Source organism: Athene noctua, chromosome 1 (genome assembly GCF_965140245.1).
Source record: "Athene noctua chromosome 1, bAthNoc1.hap1.1, whole genome shotgun sequence".
NCBI classification, from domain to species: domain Eukaryota; kingdom Metazoa; phylum Chordata; class Aves; order Strigiformes; family Strigidae; genus Athene; species Athene noctua.
In genome coordinates this window covers 24,307,718-24,329,006 of record NC_134037.1, presented here as the reverse complement: position 1 = coordinate 24,329,006, position 21,289 = coordinate 24,307,718, and the positions used below count along the sequence as shown (strand labels likewise).

Below are 21,289 nucleotides of genomic sequence, written 5' to 3'. Positions count from 1 at the left end.
CAGACATGTTATTACCAATAAATGTCTTTTGGCAGTAAATGCAAAATCTAGCTCAAAAAATATGTAGCTGAAATTACTGTTTCTTTTATAAGGGAAGTAAATATTTGGTTTTATTTCTTGTGATTATATACATAAAATATTTTTGAAAAAGATCGGGATATAGGAAAGCTCTGTGGCATCTTACCCTTTGGCAATAACAAATGATATGTTAATAACTCAGAACAGATAAGACTGTATTTAAGGAAGCAGAAAAAAAATAAGAGATCACAAACAGCTTCCTGAAGTAGACATACATACCTATGTTTTTGAGAACAATCTTAAATTTCAAACTAGATGATACTTCCCTTCCCATTTACATTTGCTCATGTAAATTGAAAGTTGATGAAACAGCCTTGCCCCAAGAACCACTTAGATGCCTGTTCCCTCTGATGTCAGTGGGAGCTCTACATGTACCTCACATAATATCTTTTGGTTCTGCAATTACAGATGACCACTCACTTGTGTGGATGATCCCTGGGTGAGCACTCTTTATCCTATCTGTTCTGGGGTTAAGGTTAATACATTACACTATAACGTAAGATACTCCTACCATAAGGATGAGATCCTCGGAGGAATCATGTCTCTGAGACATGTCTTATCTCCCCATTAAGAGTTATAGGTTGCCTAACCAGGAAAATACACAAAGTCCTAAGTACAGGAGCTCCAGACAAAGTGGGGCACAAGCAGGTGCTCCAGGACTTTGCTGAATTGTGATCAGCCCACATGGTTTATTAGGCTTTCCCCACTGTCAGTGCACTTGCCATTTACAGTGTGTATAAGCACTGGGGAAAAGGACCAAATTCATTTTACTTGACTTTGCTTCCAAGACTCATCTCTAAATCAAAATTTCTGGATGCTCTATAATCAGTAATCTGAGCTGTTCGGCTCAGCCATGTTAAGCACTTATTTTTAGATGAACTGAATCTCTTCCTGGAGATGCCTATTTCTTTCTGTTGACAAGTGCCTAAGGGGACTGGCTTATCCCTAGAAAACTAACTCCTGGACTCCCACATTTGCTGGGATAAATATCATACTTTGGTAGGTAGCAATACACTTTCCTACACCTCCTTCCTACACATCCTTTCCTACACTTCCTTTCCTCCACATCCATTTCTATGCTGAAAAAGCAACACTTTAAAAAGCATTATAAGCTGCGAAAGATTGGTTTTATCCAAAGAACTTCTAGGAATTTAAATAATGTTTAGGGTAAAGATAGAGAGAGGTAGGGGTAGGGGTGAGACAGGAATTACTCTGACATCTTTTAATTAATTTTGAGGAAACCAAATTGATAATTCAAACAGGGTGCAAAGGGTGGAATTAAGCTACAATAGTACAGCAGAACTGATCTGCAGCCTGTGATATAGAAAACATTAAACTCTGGAAGGGCTTAATAGTTTGTTGTTATTTAGAGTAAGTATAGGAAGGGACCGAGTGACGTGTGAAAACAGAATTATTTTGGTAGTAGGCATTACATTTTAATTCTGTTTTCTCCAGACAAGTGAAACATCTGCTTAATCACTAGTAGCAACAAGAGATAAATTGGAAGTTTTAGACTCCAGTTCTGTGGAAGCATATAAACTCTGTAACTTTGAAAGCATGTGTTAATATGTAGAGCTGTGGTTCTCAAACTCTATTCCATTTTCTGTTAGACAAACAAAACGGCTGTGCCACAACACTAAATTAAACAGCAATATGCATAATTCATCAGTCTTGTGTGGCACTCATTTGTGAAAGGGTTAAGTAGTTCAGGGCTGCATGAGTAATTCGCTAGGGTTTTGGTTTTGTTTGTTGGCCAAATGAAATACAACATTTTAATTGGTTTGGGGTTTTTGATCACCAAACCATTCACTTTCCTCTGTGGAGTTATTGGCATATGGATAATAATGTTTTGGGTGTTAAAACCTGAAAAATCAAACAAAAGCCTAAATAAAAAAGAAATGTTTCATTTAATCTGAAACAAATTGCTTTAATTTGGTTTTCAGCATTTTTAATAAAGGCGAAAAGTGACAAACAGCCTGGTATCCTCCTTTTCCCTCGATGCTCTGTATCTCAGGACATAAGACGAACTCCCAGCGTGGGGTGAGTCTTTTCTTTGCCAGAATAGGGAATTATGCTGTAGCAGGTCCCTCACATTGCCTGTTCAATGCTCTGTTCAACTATTCACTGGGCAGAAAGAGAGTGAGGATGATTCTGTAGGCTGATGATCGCAGTGCCTGTCTCATAGTGAGTAAAGTTCAGTTTTAGCTTCCTCTGCTGAATTTTAGAGTTCACAGCTCAAATACATAGGCTGAGTAAGAGGCACTGGCTTTAGCCCTACTGCAGAAATGTAGATCTTGACAGACTATACATGACTGATATTTTCTAGTGAATCTCACAGTTACCTCAACCCTCATATTAAATAAACATTTGTTTTATCTTTGTTATCCTGAAGGATCATGTAAACAAGCATTAGTGATTTAAAGCCCAGTCAGACCAGACAAGACTTCAGCACTAGCAACTAAAGATCTAACTCTATTTCTGTTTCAACAAGTAAATCAGACATAATAAAACATAGAAGTTAAAATTTCTCATATGTATGCTACTCTGCTTTTGCTGTAATTAAATTAAAGTATTAAAACACTTCAACTCATAATCTTTAGCACAATATTAATAGACAGCCAAAGCCTTGTTATTAATTTCATGCATTGGGGAATTATTCTGATGAGTGCAGATTGATTATCTCCATGAAAGAATGATGAATGTTAGAGACTGGAGAGATCGAGATGTTTGGTGATGCCTAGAAGATTTTGCTTGTAAATAAATTACGATAAAATCTACCAACACACACAAATATATGTAATTTCTTATAATTCATATACCTCCCTTCATTAAGATAATGTTATATTTACTTGAATATCACAAAAGTCTCACACAACCTTAATTCTGCTCCCTGACGTGTATGAAGCACTCCATTTTTGTTGTGTGATCCTGTATGGCTTCTGCTCTGACGACAGACAAAACTCTGACCATGACTGCGATAGGAGCAGACTCAGGATTTATGCCCTAGATAGAGATTGTGTAAATTGCCTGTGTACAGCATGCATAATTAACACAATGGTGTCTTTTCCCCTGCAGTAAACATATTACAAAATTGCAAGTAATATATATGTGTTGTATTGCTTGAGAAACGCTGCAAAGTCTTGTAATTAAAACTGGTTTCATAGCACAAATATAGAGGGGGAAAAGTTAGATCTATATTGATGAAACAAAGATTATAGTCAGATGCTGAAACTCTATTCTTGACAGGTTAGAAGTTTTGCTCAGTTGTGCCACTGCTGCACCAGCAGTGAGAAACTACTAACAATAAATCTGCCTCTGGTATTAATTACTGTTTATTTAAAAGATGCGTATGTATTGAAATATTCATTCAATTTGATTGTTACTTCCCCCCCCCCCCCCCCATATTTGCAAATAAATTGCTATATAAACAATCTGAGAAAATATTCCTGGAAAAAACATTGAAACTGGCGTTTAGCTCATCCTTGTAACTCAAAGCAGAACATGATATTTGTCTAATCTTTAAACCTACAATTAGTAATCTTCAGAAATATATGTCTTTTTCACTGTCAACTCAGCAGGTAGGTGTAATAATAAATGTATAATGTTCAGTGTGAGATGACATTTTAGGACAACACAGCTACCAGTTAGTAGTGCTCTGAAGGGTAGATAGGGCAATGGGATCTTTGTGCACCAAGTGGGACTCAGGGCAAATTTGCTTTTTACCTCAATGGAGCTGAGTTCAAAGAGGAGAAAATTTGAGCAGAACAATACAAATTCCAGGAGTAATTCTTAGATTCCACACTATGGGACTGTATTTTATTGACTTTAAAGACTGTTTCAGGGCAATTAAGACATTCTGTAGTAATTCACAACACTCCAAATGTAAATTTCAATATTTCCTGAAGGATAGGTTTGTGAAAAGCATTAGAAAATTATGTCAGTAATTTCTCTTTGGATAAAGGATAACCCATATTTGGTCAAATACCTAAAAAAGCTTTTATGGATGATTAATTGTTGAATATACTAAAATAAATTGGTTGCAATTTTTTTTTCCCCGAACTATGGGAGATTTAACTCTTATGTTTTCTGTTACTATTTGGCTGTGTTAGTAAAGTCCTTGCCGTACTGTGGAAATATCAGCCAGAGGATTAGCAAGGAAAAATCCAACATCCATGGAATGAAGGGGTAGGGGAAGAGAAGGAGAGAAGGGTGATATTTTGAGCTCTCACTCTCTCTAATGCCTTTTTTTTTTTTTTTTCATTAGAGATCACTTTACTATGTAGCTATACAGCAGACCTCCTAACCACAATGCAGAAAATACCAGCAAAACAACCCTCTGCTGGCATAGTTTATACTATAGCTAATTTTTTTGCACCTATCTTAGGACTTTTATATGAGAGTAAACTGTGTGGCTGTTCTCTATTCGCCTTGTGTATTGAAATATTTCAGTGGCCAAACATGTGGCCTTCAGAAGCCCAGCATGTCTTTTGCTTCCCTCTGCCAGTCCTTGCCTACAAGCTGTGGGCAGGGACTGTGGCTCCCCACTGGGCTCGCCTACTCTCCCCCTCCCTGCGCCAGTTTCCCTGCTCCCATCACAGAGCTCGCGGGCAGCACAGTCCTGGCCCTCTTGGTTTGCAATAGCTTTGTGACAATTGAGAGTGTTTTTCTTGTCATCACCTAGACACCAGTCACAGCCAAACACAATTTTCAGGGTGTAAAACTGAAACTCCAGTCAGCACCCTGGAGAAACACATCTTTTTGTTTGAAGGCACTCTGCTAGTGCAAATGATCAGATGACTTACCCTGGGAACAGTTACAGCCACATATATGTATTTATCTATATGTGTTATAATAAACACTAAGAACACATATAACTACCCCCACAAACAATATATGAACTTTACAGAGACTCCAAAATACAATTCATGGCAACTGACCAAATAAACAAATTCTGTGAAAAGAAAGAGAGGTTATTTTTACTGCAATGATTATCTTCTCCTTTTCTAAGACCTGGTGAGTGAGGTTCTTAAAACAACATTATGGGAGAAAAGCTACAGTGAAAGAAAAAATCAATACAGCAATCAGACAGCAGTCTGTGATCTCAGGGCTATTGTGTAAATGCAGAAAATGAAATTGTTTTCTAAAATGCAGTTCTATTTTAACTCTTCCCGTGATTAAAACTAAATCGAAATGATATGCTAAAGACAGCCTTCTCTTATGACATGCAAAGCTATATTTGGTCTTCAGGTACAATTAATATACCTAGGCTGAAAATGAATGATTCAACATTAACAATGACAGTTTGAATGTGCAAACTTTGCTGCAAAGTGTTTTGGGAATAGTAGCTCCTGCTGGAAGATGGAAAAACATATTCAGTTGCTTCTGGCTCCCCCATTTGCATGTATTTTCTTCAGGGAACTGCTAAATGCTTAAATATGTCAAGACACATTTCATGTTGGGATATCATTAAACTTCAATTCTTGTGGATACATACTTTTCAACCTCCATAGCTCAAACTGGGAATACAAAATATGTCAAAGACTCAACAGGAAAAAATTATTCATACTAAAACTTTAAAATGCTGTGAAGCTCATTCCCTCGGTGAAAACAATTATTTGAGAAGTTCCTTTTACTTGATGTAAGCTATATTAGGTGAAGGGATAGCATTTCAACTATAATGTAATTTTGAAATTATTTGAGGAAAATCTCTTGAAATGAGTCACACAAAATGAAAAATCGGAAGTCTGGGTGATACTTTTGACAATCAGCTGAAGACAAACATCTGATTTTGCATATGTATAGACCTATTCTATAATAATTTCTCTAACCTATTATGGAAGTCAAAATGTTCCCCCAAACACAAGTAATTAACCCATTTCGATTGGTTTTAAAAGGGGATTTCAAGGGTCTATTTTAGTTGTGTTTTAGTAACTGTATCAGAGAATTGCTGATAGGTAACATAAAATCCTGATACTTCATTTCATTTTCAGACTGAAATGTTCTAGGTTAAAAGGGTGTCACTAACTCCAAATATTAATAAAAAATGCTGGAGTCCAATTTGTCTTCATGTCCTCTGTACAGTTTACTGAAAACTATCTTCCTAATCGCCATCTCCCCATGCAGTAAGGTGTTTCAATGTATTTCTGGAGTGCAAGAGCATAGGTTCACATGGTGGGAGAGGCTGATTCTGCACCTAGGAACAGATCGGCAGCTAAAATCAGCTCCTCCAAGTTTTCCTAATGTAGTACACAGCTTTGTATTCTAGAGTAAAATTGTTAATTCCCTATGTGTGTTTCTGAGTGAAGGAGTACTGACGTGAGAGTGCTTCCAGTGCTTATTTCATGTGGCTGCAGATTTGATTAGGGCTGTGCATGAGGAAGAGCTTGCAGAGAGAGGAGGTGGGAAAAGTCCACCCCTTGCCTGCAGACTTCTCACTAGCCTCCTAGGGGCAGAGAGGGGCTTACCACATGTGTGTTTCTCCCCTTTGCTCCCTAATAATTTTACTCTTTCTAAGGAGATTAAAGTCTTGCTCTTTGAATTTCTGGTTCAGATTGTGAGCACTCATGTCCCCATATCAGTAACAGGCAACCTTGCAAGCAGGTGCTTTGGGATACTCCATGATGGCAGAGAAATGTCAGTATTCAGCAGTGCAAAGATTTGGGGACTTGAAAAATAAGACGTATACAGTAAAAAGAAGTATTAAAAAAAACAACCATTAAGAAAGAAGGCTTGGAAATCCTCACATGGGCTAAGCAAAGCAAAATATTTTATTATTTGTACTTTAACAGCCCCTAGGAGAGTATTAAAGTCTTCACAATATGAATGCAAAGGGAAAATTCTCAGCTCAGTTCTGCCATGATGAAAATAAGGACAAAAACCTACACTCCAGAAAGCACTGGAGGCTGAACGAAGAAAAACAGCCTTATTCTCTCCCCCACCCCAAATCCTATGTTGTTACTTGGCAGACTTGTGCACAATAAAGTGGAGAAATATGGCTGTAAAATAAAAAATGATGAGGTAAAAATGTATACATCCTTTCTTTTGAAGAGGTCAGCACAAGAAATAGAAATTGGCCTTTTAGTTACCATGCAGCCTGGCCCAAGACCTGAGGGTAGATCATAGCAAGAACTCAGTGAGGGGGAAAGAAGATTATCAGAAAAGAGTATTCAGAGGTGATGGTGAGATTCGTGAGAGTGCAGGAAAAGATGAACTAATTTGTGATCTGAGAAAATCTCAGCCAAGACAATAATTCAGATTGTAGGGACTGAAATATTTCTAAAACTAAGCCTGAAGAACAAGGATAATTGACCTCAGAGGGAATCACAGGGAGCTGGCTACTGCATGTTAGGACCACTTTGATATATTACTATCATTAGTGCTGTCTTGGATCTTGTTCCAAAATAGTCTACATTATTTTTCACTTTATCCCATCACTCCTTTCAAGGTGTCCACAAGATGTGAGAGAATAATAACGATTCTTGACAAAATTATAATAAAAAATGCAGCTGAACTATCTAATAGTGCATATGCCTGTGTAACTGCAGAAGTGCTTTAACTATTGTTCTTGCCTACTCCTTTCTGTTCTTCCAACAGACCCTTTAAGATAGGCACAAGTGCCTGTAAAGGAATGAAAATATTTTAAAAATGACTGTTCGTCAATAACAGGCAAATTCTCAGGTTTCAGGAAAACAGCAAAGAATGTTCACGTAGGATCTCCTTGTGTACTCTGTCAAAGGGTCGAACACTGGAGCCATAGAAGTGAGTGGGAAGACTGTGTCAGAGTTGTAGCTGCGGATGGAGCTATTGTACCATTTGAGCCATTTCTAAAACCAGACTTTGAACCTGTGCTTGACTCTACAGTTGGGTCCTCAACTACTTCTACAAAACTTTACTCTGGAAAACGCCAGGTTGCACAGTCAGTTGCGGGACATGGGTCTTCTCTCTAATGGTTCTGTATAGTATCTTTCTTACTACAAAATGAGTAAGGATAAACTACAGACCACAAATTTATCCTAACCAATTTCTTATTTTAGCAGACATCTATAAGAAAAGATACTGAAATGTTCTTACTTTCTTCAGAAAGATCATTTTCTTCTGCTTCTCTTTCCATTTCTTTACACCATCCTTCCATTCTCTTAGTTTCAGTATGTAGCAACTTCATAAACCAAGATCCGTCCCGTCGACAAGGAGACATTCGACCAGTCTCTACTGTCTCAATGGCTGGCTCTAGCCAGGGTTCTGGTGGTGGAAGGTTTGAGGTGTCAACTGGGGTCCTATAATCTTCTCTGTAACTGAACAGTCCCTGTGTCCGTACAGTTCTCACTGCGCTGTATTGGGTGGGTGTGCTGGGCTCTGAGTGCTGCTGGAACGATGAACCAAACTGAAGTCCCTTGTCCTCCATGGTGATATGTCCTGGAAAACCCTCCAGTTCCAGGTCAGCCTGGACAGCTGCTGTTACACTGTTTGAGCGCTTGAATCGACCGTGTCTTGGTGAAGAGGGAAAAAAGAAAAGAGACTAAGACATATAAATGCATATGTGATTATACAGAGGCATAGAATAATGTTTCAGTGAATGGATTTTGGTTTTCTCCTTGGACTTCATGTTAAGTATTTTTTCTTTGTGCGTGTCGCACTAAAATAAGACAATGAGTAAAAACAGAGAGGAAAACCAAAATGCATAGTGGCATCATTAATCTGGGCAAAGATACAAAAGAAAATAATTTAAATTGTCACTGGAAGCATATATTGATTTATTGTGATAATTCAAAGTATCATGTATCATTACTAAATGAACTGGAACTAACAGAACTGCAAGATTACATTTCCTGACAGAAGTCTGTAAAATACATGTATATAAAAAAATTAAATATTAAGATTTTTAATTAGACAAAATCTGAAAATTTCCTAAGTTAGGACTGTTGAGGATCCTCTAATAAAAGAAAAATAGTAGCAGCAGGTTTAGGACTGTGGTATTTTTTACTTGCCTCATAGGACAGCTATTAAATGTTGATTTTCTATTGTGATATGCCACCAAATAATGACATTTTAGAAAAGCTTTACGTTAAAAAATTAGACAAAGAAGCAAACATTATTTGTGAAATCTTTTCACATCTGAGACTATTGTTTCAAATTACTTCTAGTCAATGATGGTAAAAGGTAATTAGCAGTCAGATACTGACAGCTGCAATGAAATGAGATAATGGTCCCAGTCCAGTACTTAATAGGCAGTGCCTGCCACGGATAAACTGTGGGTTAGTACGTGGGCCAGCAGTTTTACAAAGCTAGAGAAAGACTGAACAAGCATAAAAGCTGATTCTAGTTTAGGATGAAGGTACCGTGGGTTACCTCCTAACTGTTGTATCACTCTGTGTGGATTGGGGAAGCCTGGATCAGTGTGAGGGGTCCTATCAAAGGAACAGTATTCTAATAGACAGCTTTTTTGAATTTGTTATGCCAACAAATTATATTCATCCAGTACTTTAATTTAAAACTTTTACTACCTTCCCTCCAATTAAAGACTGGGAAGTTAACTAAATATTAAGCAACTGCTAAATAATCTCTAAATATTTTACCAAATGACCAGCTTGCTATAAGAAATTTGGTTTTGTGAATTATTTAGGGGCAGCACTTGCCAGATGTTTATTAACTCTGCTTACAAATGTGTGTTGTGTTATAAAAGACTACAGATTTTTGTATATTCTTAAATTACCGTTTTTCATCTTCTACTTGTACTCCAACAGAGTGGTATTCCCGTAGGCCTCTGCTTTCAGTATCTGAATCAGTTGCTGTTTCCACCTAATTCAACACAAAAGATACATCTGCAGAGTGAGGACCAACAACTCAGCCCTATTTCTACCTGCACTAATTCAAAATTAATTATATATTTCCTCTCTTAATGCTAAGAAACACCTAGAACAGTAACATAAATTAAATAGGTATTCAGCCTGGTATAATAGTTTTGGTTCTGTGTTTTATAAAGCTTTGCAAAAGTACTTCTCTTCTTCTATGTAATTCCCTATTTCAAACCTAAGCAGATGCAATTACTCAGTGGAAGCAGGGACTAAGCTTGGTCTGGAAGAGCTTTTTCTTAGAACGAGGAATCCAAATGATAGACTCTTTTTATATTATTATAAAACAGTCTTATTATAGTCCTTGATTTACAAAACAAAATAAAATCTCAAGTAGCCTGATAAATTTGCAAGTGATAAAAAGAAATGCTGCAATGAAATTTCATTGACAACTGCGTTGACAAATATAGAACCATTTAAATGACGTGAAGGATACAGCAGAATGCCATATCTCACCTTTTTTAATAACATGGTCTTGAAAATGCTATATCAAGCAACTAATTTATGCACTTTTTATAGTATTCCCATATGAAATACACTTACTGAAATACATTCAGAGTACAGTTTTCGTCATAACTGAGACCACATTACTTTTGCAAGTTTCTGTGGGATTTTATATAACACTACCCACCACCATACCGCCCCCAAGTCTTTGACATAGACATAACGAGTGCTGCAGTATGCAAATTATACTGAATCGAGGGAGAGTTGGGAAAAAAACAAAAAGAATAGAACTGACTTTTCATTTTGAATGATATTTTCAGTGTTAAATAAAAAAAAATCAGCAACCAGTTTTTCAATTCGCGTACTCCATGCATGAATTCAAAGAGTGTATCTTATGATGAAGACAGGATAACTTTTCATTTTGCAGCAGTCACAGGCACCTCTGGAAGGAGCCCAGTGGCCTTTGCAGCTGTATCTCAGCTGCAGAGTCCCAATCCCGCCAGGTTTCTGGAAGGGGGAGGAGGGTGGAAAGTGAATGTACATGTGGACTACTTGAAGAAGCCAGTTGCTGGTAACTTCTCATTCCATCTTCAAACTGTAGCTCCATGTACATTCGCATGGAAGGGAATTCCAGCCAACAATCAGTACACATTCATATTTACCTGGGTGTGGGTACTGAAGATGTTAATGAAAACAACTAGTGCAGAAACTCTTTAGTAAATGTTAACAGCATGTTAACAACTGTACAGCGTAGTGTCAGGCACAGGTTTGCCAGAAGCTCAGTGTGGCAGCTGTCAGGGAAATACATATTTACCATCCCTTCCATTTATTCTGCATGAGGTCTAGGAGAAAGTGTGCACTGCTGTTTCCACATTGGCAATGCATGGAAGCTGTGTATGTTCACTTGGACGGGCAACACATTGAGAGAACTAAGATATCAGATTTGGTAACAGTCTCCAGGATTTGGTGTCAGTATAAAAAGAAAGATCCCTCTTGATGTTGACAGTGAGAAAAAGCCTCAACCACAGAGGTAGGCATCTTGGGGAAGAAAAAACAACACAAGAACCAACCAAAAAACAGGCAAGCTGGTTTCCTAGTTAAGGTGAGTCTTGGCTGCAACATGGGTGAGAAGTTTAAGTTGTACTTGGAGGGTCACCCTCTGCTCAAAGAACACTGCTATAAGTCGAACAGCCATACGGTCCAGTTTCTTAGCATGAGAGATATCTATCAGGATAGACACCATTATTTATAGCATAGAAGGGTTCCAAACAGTCTTAAATAATAAGTTCAAGTCTAATTGAGGGACTAGGCACTCACTTAACTCTTTCAGGGATGTGAGAAAAGCTGCATATAAAACATCTTCATTAGTGACAGGTGAGCAGAAATGAATTAACTGGGCCAAGAATGAGATACTCATCTAGCTTGTTGAGGGGGAGTGGAGAGGGAAATTACACTTGCAGCCTTAACTACAGTGATGAGAGCTCTGTCAAATATGCATAGACATGTTTTGAAGAGTGAAGTCAACATTCTCAAAGGGACAGGAGGTGATAGGTAGTGAAGAAGAGCAGATAACATGAAATGCTTACACTGTGGCTTTTGGGTGCACCTGTATGAGTGCTAGCAGGGAGATGATATCTAAGGTGGGGAAAAATTTTCTGGAGGAAGTTTTTTGATGTAGAAATCCATAGCAACATCTGGAGCAGTCAGGAAGTCTCAACTGTTGTTAAGAGCTATGGTATTGGGCTTCATCCCCAAAGCAACCAGAGTCAGTCTGGGTTAAAACACATAATTTAGGAACTTGCAGTGTTTAAACTACAATAAATAATGTCATCAAAGGGCACATCTTCAACCAAGGATTTAGTGTCCTTCTGGAGATAAGAAGACTGGGAGATCTTGTTAAAGTTGCAGAGACCATGGCCTTCCAAGTCATATCTGATGCATCATGTAACCTGTGAAAAAGCCAGAGAAATTATCTTGATCTCAGATGGAGTCACTATAAAGCACTTATTGGAGGAAGAGAGTGACAAAGGAGACTGTAATTTCTGTTATTAAAGAACAGAAAGTGCTTGGCAGTTTGGAAGGTGACACTGGAGGAATGCTTAAGACCATGATCTCAAAATCAAGATTTCTTCCTATGTTGAGAAGGTGCAGTGGTTATTAAAGTAGGTGGTAGTGATATAGGAAATCTGATCTGAGCATTTCTAGTCTATTGTCTTTGTAGTGAACAGGCAGAAGGCAGGCAATTACCAAGGAATATTAGTGGATTTCATTATGGTCTTACAGATTTAGCAAAGATAGTCAGATATCTGGTAGTGTTGATGTCAGGTTATGGGAACATTCAGTTTCGTGCATTCTTCAGGAGGATGCATGAAAGTCTGAGCACTGTTTCCTAAGTCATGGAAAAAAAGTTTTGTGACAGAAGGCAGAGGATGAATTTTCTGCAAAATGAACACAGTGGAAGTTAACTATACGAGCAGGCTCTAACTTCACAGTGTCCCAGTGATGAGGGTAATATGTCTTAGGGCAGTGACAGAAGGAACAGAGACTTCCTTTTATACCTCCTACCTCAGAAGTTTGCAGTATAATCGATAAAACCTGGACATTTTGGACAATAAGAAGTAAGGGTGATTTTGAGCCTGCATATGTCTCCTTATAGAAGCAGGACAAAATGTCAAAGTGCTATGACCAGTTAGTCAAAGGTTGGAGAAGAGACTGGGTCTTTGTGCACAGCCGCACACGGCAATGCTTCTGACAATGTCTAATGGCAGTGTAAAGGAGAATCACAGTATAACTGATTGTGAATGGCAATCCCAAGGCATGGAAAAAGTCATTGACTCTGTCAGGGTTCTTAAGGCTTCTTTACACGAGGTAAGATGCTGGTGCTGATGGTATGATGAAGTCAGTATACCTGGATTGCTCTGGACCTACCACAGCTAGGACTGTTGGATGGCCAACATGGCTTCACTAAAGGCAGATAGTATCTGACAAATTTGTTGGCCTTCTGTGACAGAGTTACAGATAAGGGTAGAGTGACTGACTTCATCTATCGGACTTGTGGAAAGCATTTGATGCTGTCCCACACGACAGCCTTGTCTCTAAAACAGAGAGACATTGATTTGATGGATGGACCACTCAGAGGATAAGGAATTGGCTGTATTGTTGCACTCAAAGAGTGCAACTCAATGTCTGAGTGGAGACCAGGAATGAGTAGTGTCCCTCAGGTGTCCACACAGGGACCAGGATTATTTAGCATCTTTCTTGGGGACATGGACAGTGGGATTGAGTACACCCTCAGCAAGTTTGCACATGACACTAAGCTGAGTGGTGTGGTAAGGGATGCCATCCAGAGGGATCCTCACAGGCTAGAGAGGTGCGCCTGTGCAAACCTCATGAAGTTCAACAAGGCCAAGTGCAAGGTCCTGCACATGGGTCAGGGCAATCCTAAGCACAGATACAGGATGGGCAATGAGTGGATTGAGATCCCTGCAGAGAAGGACTTGTGGGTATTGTTGGATGGAAAACTGAATATGAGCCAGCAGTGTGCAGTCACAGCCCAGAAAACCAATCACACCTGGGGCTGCATCAAGAGAATTGTGGCCACCAGGTCAAGGGAGAGGATTCTCTGCCTCTGTTCTGCTCTCATGAGACCCCACCTGCAGTACTGTGTTCAGCTCTGGGGCCCCCAACATAAGAAGGACATGGACCTGTTGGAGTGAGTTTAGAGGAGGCCATGAAGATGATCAGAGGGCTGGAGCACCTCCCTTATGAGGACAGGCTGAGAGAGTTGAGGTTGTTCAGCCCAGAGAAGAGAAGGCTCCAGAGAGACTTCGTAGCAGCCTTCTAGTACCTAAAGGGGGCTACAGGAAAGATGAGGAGGGACTCTTTATCAGGGAGTGTAGTGATAGTGCAATGAGTAACTGTTTTAAACTGACAGAGGGTAGATTCATATTAGATATAAGGAAGAAATTCTTTACTGTGAGGATGGTGAGACACTGGAAAAGACAGTCCAGAGAAGTTGTGTCTGCCCCCTACCTGGAAGTGTCCCAGGCCAGGTTGGATGGAGCTTTGAGGAACCTGCTCTAGTGGAAGGTGTCCCTGCCCATGGCAGGGGGGTTGGAACTAGATGATCTTTAAGGTCACTTGCAACCCAAACCATCCTATGATTCTATTCTATTCTATTCTATTCTATTCTATTCTATTCTATTCTATTCTATTCTATTCTATTCTATTCTATTCTATTCTATTCCATTCCATTCTAGTCTATTCTATTCTATTCCATTCCACTCCATTCCATTCTTCTATTCTATGATTCTGTTGGAGTGGGTCCAAGGAAAGGACCAACATCATTACTTCCATTTGTGGGATTGTTGATCAAGATCCTTGAAATTGTTTGAATGAACCACTGCTCCAGATGATGGTGTCAGTGTTGCAAGCTCAGGCTTCACAGCATTAGAAGCCTGAAGATCTGACAAGGGAAAAGAGATTTGTGGGTGGCCAGGCTGAAGAAGCTGAACAGATGGGAAGACAGGGCCTCCAGCTCACTCACATGACTCAGCATGGAGGGACAGACACTGTGTGCCAGACCAGACCTAAGCCAAAGCCAGACAAAAGAAACCAATCTGACATCTCCCCATGTGTCAGTCTTTGTCTTCAGTTCCTTTTAAAGCGCTGCACTTCCTTCATAGAGTGATATCCTGAGGATGACCATTTCTACATCCTATGCTCCTTGGGACCCACTGAATGAGTCCTGAGGGATGAAGTGGAGCCCAGGCTGCTGGACATGGAAATAGGCTAAGGAAGGTCAATGGTATCATCCTTGTGGGGATCACGTACAGCTAGTAACACTGCAGAGGTGAGCAATGGTTAATGGACAGAGACTTTTGCTTTCCACGAGGATGTCTCTGCAGCTCAGACATAGTGCTGTTGGAAACATGATGGTCTAAAGATATAAACAAGGGACGGTCCCTACAGAGAACATCAATTTGGCCAATTGATGTTGCTGGAACAAAGCAGGCAGACTGGTAACCACGATTTTCTTCTGTATTGCGTATCAACAGCATATCTGTTTTTGCCAGCTACATTGTTTGGTTTGGTAACAGATAGCATGTCTTTTGAACTCTGCTTCTGATGTGTGGAGGCATATTTCCCTTTTATATTTTAGATGGGCTGGTATTTTCCACTGATACAACAGAGCAAGAAAAAGTCTTTTTCATCTGCCTGTTTTCAAGTGCTTTCTTACTGGTATTTCACCTAGAAGTATATTCTGAATAATTTGCCCAATATGCAATTGACACTTAGAATTTACAGACACAAATGAAGTAATCTGCTCTAAAATTTTATTCAAAACAAAATTATCAGAAAAATGATGGCTCAGGTATCAAAATAAAAATGACATTAGTTACCTCTAAATATAAACTCTTGCCAAATTATCCTTCCCTCCAGCTTGCCAAGGCTGACACTAACTAAATGACCTGATGATTGCTTTCATATTTTAATGCTTTCATTTCCTCACTGTGCCTTGTAACAGCAGGAGAATGCCAAATTTTTTGTGTGTGTGCGCAATCTAGGATTGCAAATATTGTAACAACCAACAAAAAAAATACATCTGGGAACTGAAGGCAAGTGCCAACACAAGTAAAAGTGGGAAATAACAAAATAATTTGCACTTACAAAGAAACAAATGAACAAATAAATTGCGTTTCTGAATGACAGATACTATAAAGACTCCTGCTAGAAGACAGCAGGAAACTCTTTAGGTTTAATCAGATTGGCTAGGCTAGATTCAAATGAGCAGAGGAGAAAAAGTAATGCATTTGTTTTGATAGTGTGGCTCCTGAAACTCAAATAAGTCTTAATAAATCTGTTGTTATTCTCCACAATTCATTTATGTTTTAATACTTGCATGGGTTCTAAAAGCCTTAATATTTGCAAACTGGTCCACAACCTCAGTAAAGCAAAATAATGTGACAAATTATGTCTATCTGGTTATGAGGGAATCTCACACAGAAGAGGAAACAAGAAAATAGCCAGACACTGATCAAAAGCAGAATAAAGGAGTAGATCTAATATAGCATGTCATCTTCTTCTTTCCTTGCAAACAAAGAACTAAAACTTCTTTAAAAATGTGGCACTTTATGCCATGAAAAATGTTGTCTAATGGGCTTACAGTATGCCCATGAGGCTTATAATATTAATAGTAAATGTAATGGAGCATTTTGAGATTATTTCTGTCTTATTTGTCTTACCTTTCACAAAGGCATAACATTCTCCTGTATGTTTATTTTTTCTGCCAGTACAAGGAGCAGACAATACTATGAATCCTCTGTGATCAGTCACTGATGACTGATCCAGCTCAAATTTGAAAACTAAGTATCAGATACTGGCACTGACTTGGTAATAAATGATCCACAAGTAAATTATACTAACATAAAATTATCTGAATAAATGCAAATCACTAATGCAAATAGCTTGCTTGTTATAATCAATCTTGGTTTGTTTATAGGCACTCATTCTAGAAAAAGATGCACGAACAGACTAAATTATTCCCTCAAAGTATTTACTAAGCTTTTTTAGCTGATAATTTTAACTACTAAAAGCAACCTTTATTTCTGTGTTAAAAGTATTATTCTGCTCTTAAACAGGAGCACTGAAACATGACTGTGTTCAGTTTTGGTCCCTGCTATACAAAAAAAAATGTGGTCAGGCTGTTAAGGGTCCAGAGAAGGGCCACAGAGATGATCAAGGGACTGAGAAGCCTGTTATATGAGGAAAGGCTGAGAGAACAAGGTTTGCTCAGCCTTGAGAAGAGAACGCTTAGGGGAGACCTTATCATCATGTTCCAGTATTTAAAGGGTGGCTACAAAGAAGATGGAGACTCATTTTTTTACAGAGTCACAGGGAAAAGAGGAGTAACGGGTACAAGTTACTCCTGGGGAGATTCCGACTGAACACAAGAGGAAAATTTTTCACTATGACAATCAGCCATTGGAATAATCTCCCCAGGGAAGTGGTGGATTCCCCAACATTGGACACTGTTAAGATTCAGCTGGACAGGGTGCTGGGCCATCTTGTCTAGACCATGCTTTTGCCAGAAAGCTTGGACCAGATGATCCCTGAGGTCCCTTCCAACCTGGTATTTGATTCTGTGATAACATTGTGGTGTCCTAAAAACTCCAGTCTGACCTTCTATACAGACTGTCTCTAAGGAAAACAGATTTTAACCTGGTGTCTTTAGGTTCTCTCTCATAAGCATCAGTAGTAAGAGCCCTTCAGGCATTTTCATTCCCCATGCAACTTCACTGCCCTCAGTGCATTTTCACTGCTGTAACCAATTTGTTCTATAATTAGAATTTAATAAACAATCTCTTATGATGCACAGGAAGGGAAATAATTCACCTTTCCTCTCTTGCATAGGCTTCTCAGTGATAACAAGAGTGAAAAAAGGGAAGAAAACACTACATTTGACACTAGATCAGGAACATGTAATTGTGGACGCAGGTAACCATTCTTAGGTACAGGGAGCTCTCATTTGTGTGCAATGACTTCAAAGTGGGAAAAATACTTCAAATAAAACTACAGTACTAACTGCTACTGCTTTCCTTAACTGACAGAATACTTTTATCAGCCAATATTTTTATCAGCCATTTTTATCATATACTCCTTCAAAATAAATTTTAGAAACCCACCAAAATAAACCTACACTTTCATGCTTGAGTTTCCAGCAGAACATCTGGACTACTCAAATACGTTGTGTGGCACAGTAAGTGCTAATTACCACAAGAATATCCTACAATGGGTTGAAAACTTCTGCTGGTCTTCTAAGAAAGCACTTTTTGCTAAAAATGCATGCCACAGTTTAGAAACAGGATTTGTGTTAAGTTACTATGAAATAGTAACAACAATATAAGCTGTGGTTGCTCGTAACTTTTTTTGGTACATTTAATGTTAAGTGGCAAATTGTTCTGAACCAACAAATATTGTGCAAGGCAGCAGTCTGTGTCTTCCCCACTTTGTATTGTTTCATTATGTTAGATGGCAGTTAAGAAAATGAGCAACAGTAATTTGTGAAAAGAGTAAAAATTTAGATGGCTTTAAAATAATCATAGCTTTGTTTTAACTACAATTCCAACTGCTAAGCTTTCTGATAACTGAGGACTCCAAAATGCAACTACTAGCTAAGCCTGTGAATTCTAACTCATCTCTCTCTCTCTCTATCTAGATGTGCATGTATATATATATATATATATATATGTACAGGTCAATTCCAACTCTAAAGACCAGGTTATAGTGTCTGTTCCATGGAGTTGTTATCAAAACTTTAACTGACTTCTACAAGCCAAGTAAATATGCCATGTGGGTGCAAAACGCTTTGCCTTAAAGGGAAATTCTGGTTTGAGACTGCAGAGCTTTTTGAAAAAAGTTTTTACCACAAAATGTTAATAGTTTTACTAAATAATATATATAAATATTGTGCAGAAGATCCTCTTTTGACACAAAAAATTAGGCAGGCGAGTTAATGCACTAATCCTCCTGAATACAGCTTTTGATTTACAAGAATGATTTGTTTAATAAAGATTCTGGAGATTAAAAAAAAACCTAGATATTTTGAAGCATGATCTCCTGATGATAAATGAAGATGACAGAATCCATTCTCTATGCTACAATTAGTGCTCATCTTCAAAAATACCATCATGAATCAGCCTCCACACTTACAAAATTTGTTTCCATCTCATCTGCTTCCGGGGTTTCTGTTCTTTTGAGAAGCCTTGATGTCTTTTAAATAAAGAAGAAACAAAGGACTGCATGTTTTGAAATACTTGAAATAAATAAGGAACAATTTCTTGACATATTTTTTCATATATTTTGCAATCTAAATGCTTTTAATATAAAATAATTTATAACTAGAACAGTTTTTGAATGTTAATCATTAGCATATATACAAGGTTGTGCAAAAGAGCAAGCAAAATCCCTGAAAATATATTAGCAATAGCTTTGTTCTTGACTTACTGGTTATTTTACTCTAGACAATCTCTATGCTCCATTTGAATTCCAACACTTTGGTTAGTCTTCTGCTGTCATGATAGAAGACAGATATGAAGACTATAGCTACTAGTCTTACTAGAGTTTTACTCTTTTTTTCTGTATATATTTTCTTAAGAATGCTGACTAAATTTTTAATCCCAGAAGCAGTATTTTGCAATTCATTTGAACTCAGGAATCAACATTTTCTTCCAGTGCCTATTGACAATATTCCTCTTGATTTAGATATGGCAGTGAAGAAAAAACAAAACCCAACAGCTATTTTTGGGAAAAGCTTCGTTTCTGAGGCTTTTTTTTTGTTCAAAATTCCCATCTGGGATACAGTTAACATACCATGAGATGGCTTACCATGTCTGTGCTGTTCTCTGTCCCTGCAGACCGGGTGCTACTGATCTTTGTAGTAAGTCCAGTGCTCCCCTAGGAGCTTGGACTCCCTGTACATGCGAATACCATTCTTATGGCACATGCCTAGTATGGCAGGACTTTTTAAAAGGACTTCTCTTCATTACATGTACATCACACAAATCATCTATACCTAAGACATGGGAGCCCTAGGCTGGGTCCACATGCAGAGACACTGCTGGTCATTCTTTATCTTTGCACCTCTCTGCTCCTGTATGAAGCTCCATTGGCAAGCATTCCAACACCAATGTGTTAATGGAATGAAGCATTAAAAAATGCACAAATTAACCATCCTGATAGCAAATTAATTAATGCAAATAAATGCAAATCCGATGCATTACCCTGGCATGGCATGCTAATGAGAAAACAAGTCATTTAGTCAATCAAGGAAATATGCAAATAAAAACCATCAGTTTTTAAGGTGCTTTGATGCAGAAGTCTAAAACAAATTAAATACTTCAACTGTATTTTGGGGGCATAAATTATTATTTATGTAGTTTGCAATAAGAATATTTTACCCTGTGTTTTTATTCCTTACAAACCTGGCAACAGATATACAACAAAATGTATTTTCTGTTTAGAAATGCTGCAGAAAGGTATTTTTCACACTAATGTGAAGTTTGAAACTTACTGCAGAAAAAACCCCAAACAAGTATAATGTATTCTCAGGATACTGTGTTGAAGGTAATTTTGCAATTTTAACGTTATCTAATGCCAAATGGTACAATCAAGCAGTTTGAACTTCTCAAAAGATAACAAACAGCTCATCCTTCTAAGACTCGCTGTTGCAAACAATATTTGCCTTTTTCAGTGTGTGCACCTGAGGACCAGTATTATGGGCCAAGTGTCAGATGATAAGTTGCTACAGAAGATCCGCTGCCTCCATGGAAATCATTGCACAGATGTTTTTTGTGGATTATAAGCATGTATTATTAAACACACCACATACCAAGAAGGGTCAGAGCCCCGTGAAAAGTACTGGTCATCACCTGCAGTAAGAAACAGGATCAAGTGATGTAATCAAAGTTTCAGAATTAATTGCTGAAATACCAGGACTGACTGAAGCAAGACACCAACATTGTTAAATACCACTGTGCACAGCTGCTGTAAAGAAGAGATAAGAACAACACTAGATACTATTCCTTTCTGAAGAGTAAGTTTCAGGTTAGGGACTAAAAGGTACCAAAAATGACTTACTGCTTGTTTAAGATTTTCACTGTTATCTGCCAAGTCTCTTTTTTAGGATACACTAATTTGTAAAACATTTGAAAAGTAGCCATCTGAATATTTTACTATTGTTGTTAAATTGCATCTAAAGAAGCAGAAGCCAATACTTTTATGTTGAGAAATGGATAAGCAACTTGCTGGTAAAGCCTAAGCCTTCCCATGAGTCTAATACGTTGTGAGACAGCAAAATTATACCACACTAAGATGTTAAACAGTGAAGTTCAATCAATAGCTATGACATGCTTAACCCA

The 21,289-nt window shown here is 38.2% G+C and overlaps 1 protein-coding gene across 1 annotated transcript in view; it reads right to left on the bottom strand.

Annotated features, from left to right (window-relative positions):
- DLGAP2 (DLG associated protein 2) overlaps window positions 1-21,289 on the bottom strand; it is an 84,708-nt gene that overhangs the window by 8,169 nt on the left and 55,250 nt on the right. Inside the window, exons 6-7 of the mRNA XM_074922347.1 lie at window positions 9,788-9,873; window positions 8,149-8,564 (exon numbers count right to left, since the gene is read on the bottom strand). Coding sequence (XP_074778448.1) covers window positions 8,149-8,564; window positions 9,788-9,873 — 502 coding nt within the window. The remainder of the gene's footprint in view (window positions 1-8,148; window positions 8,565-9,787; window positions 9,874-21,289) is intronic.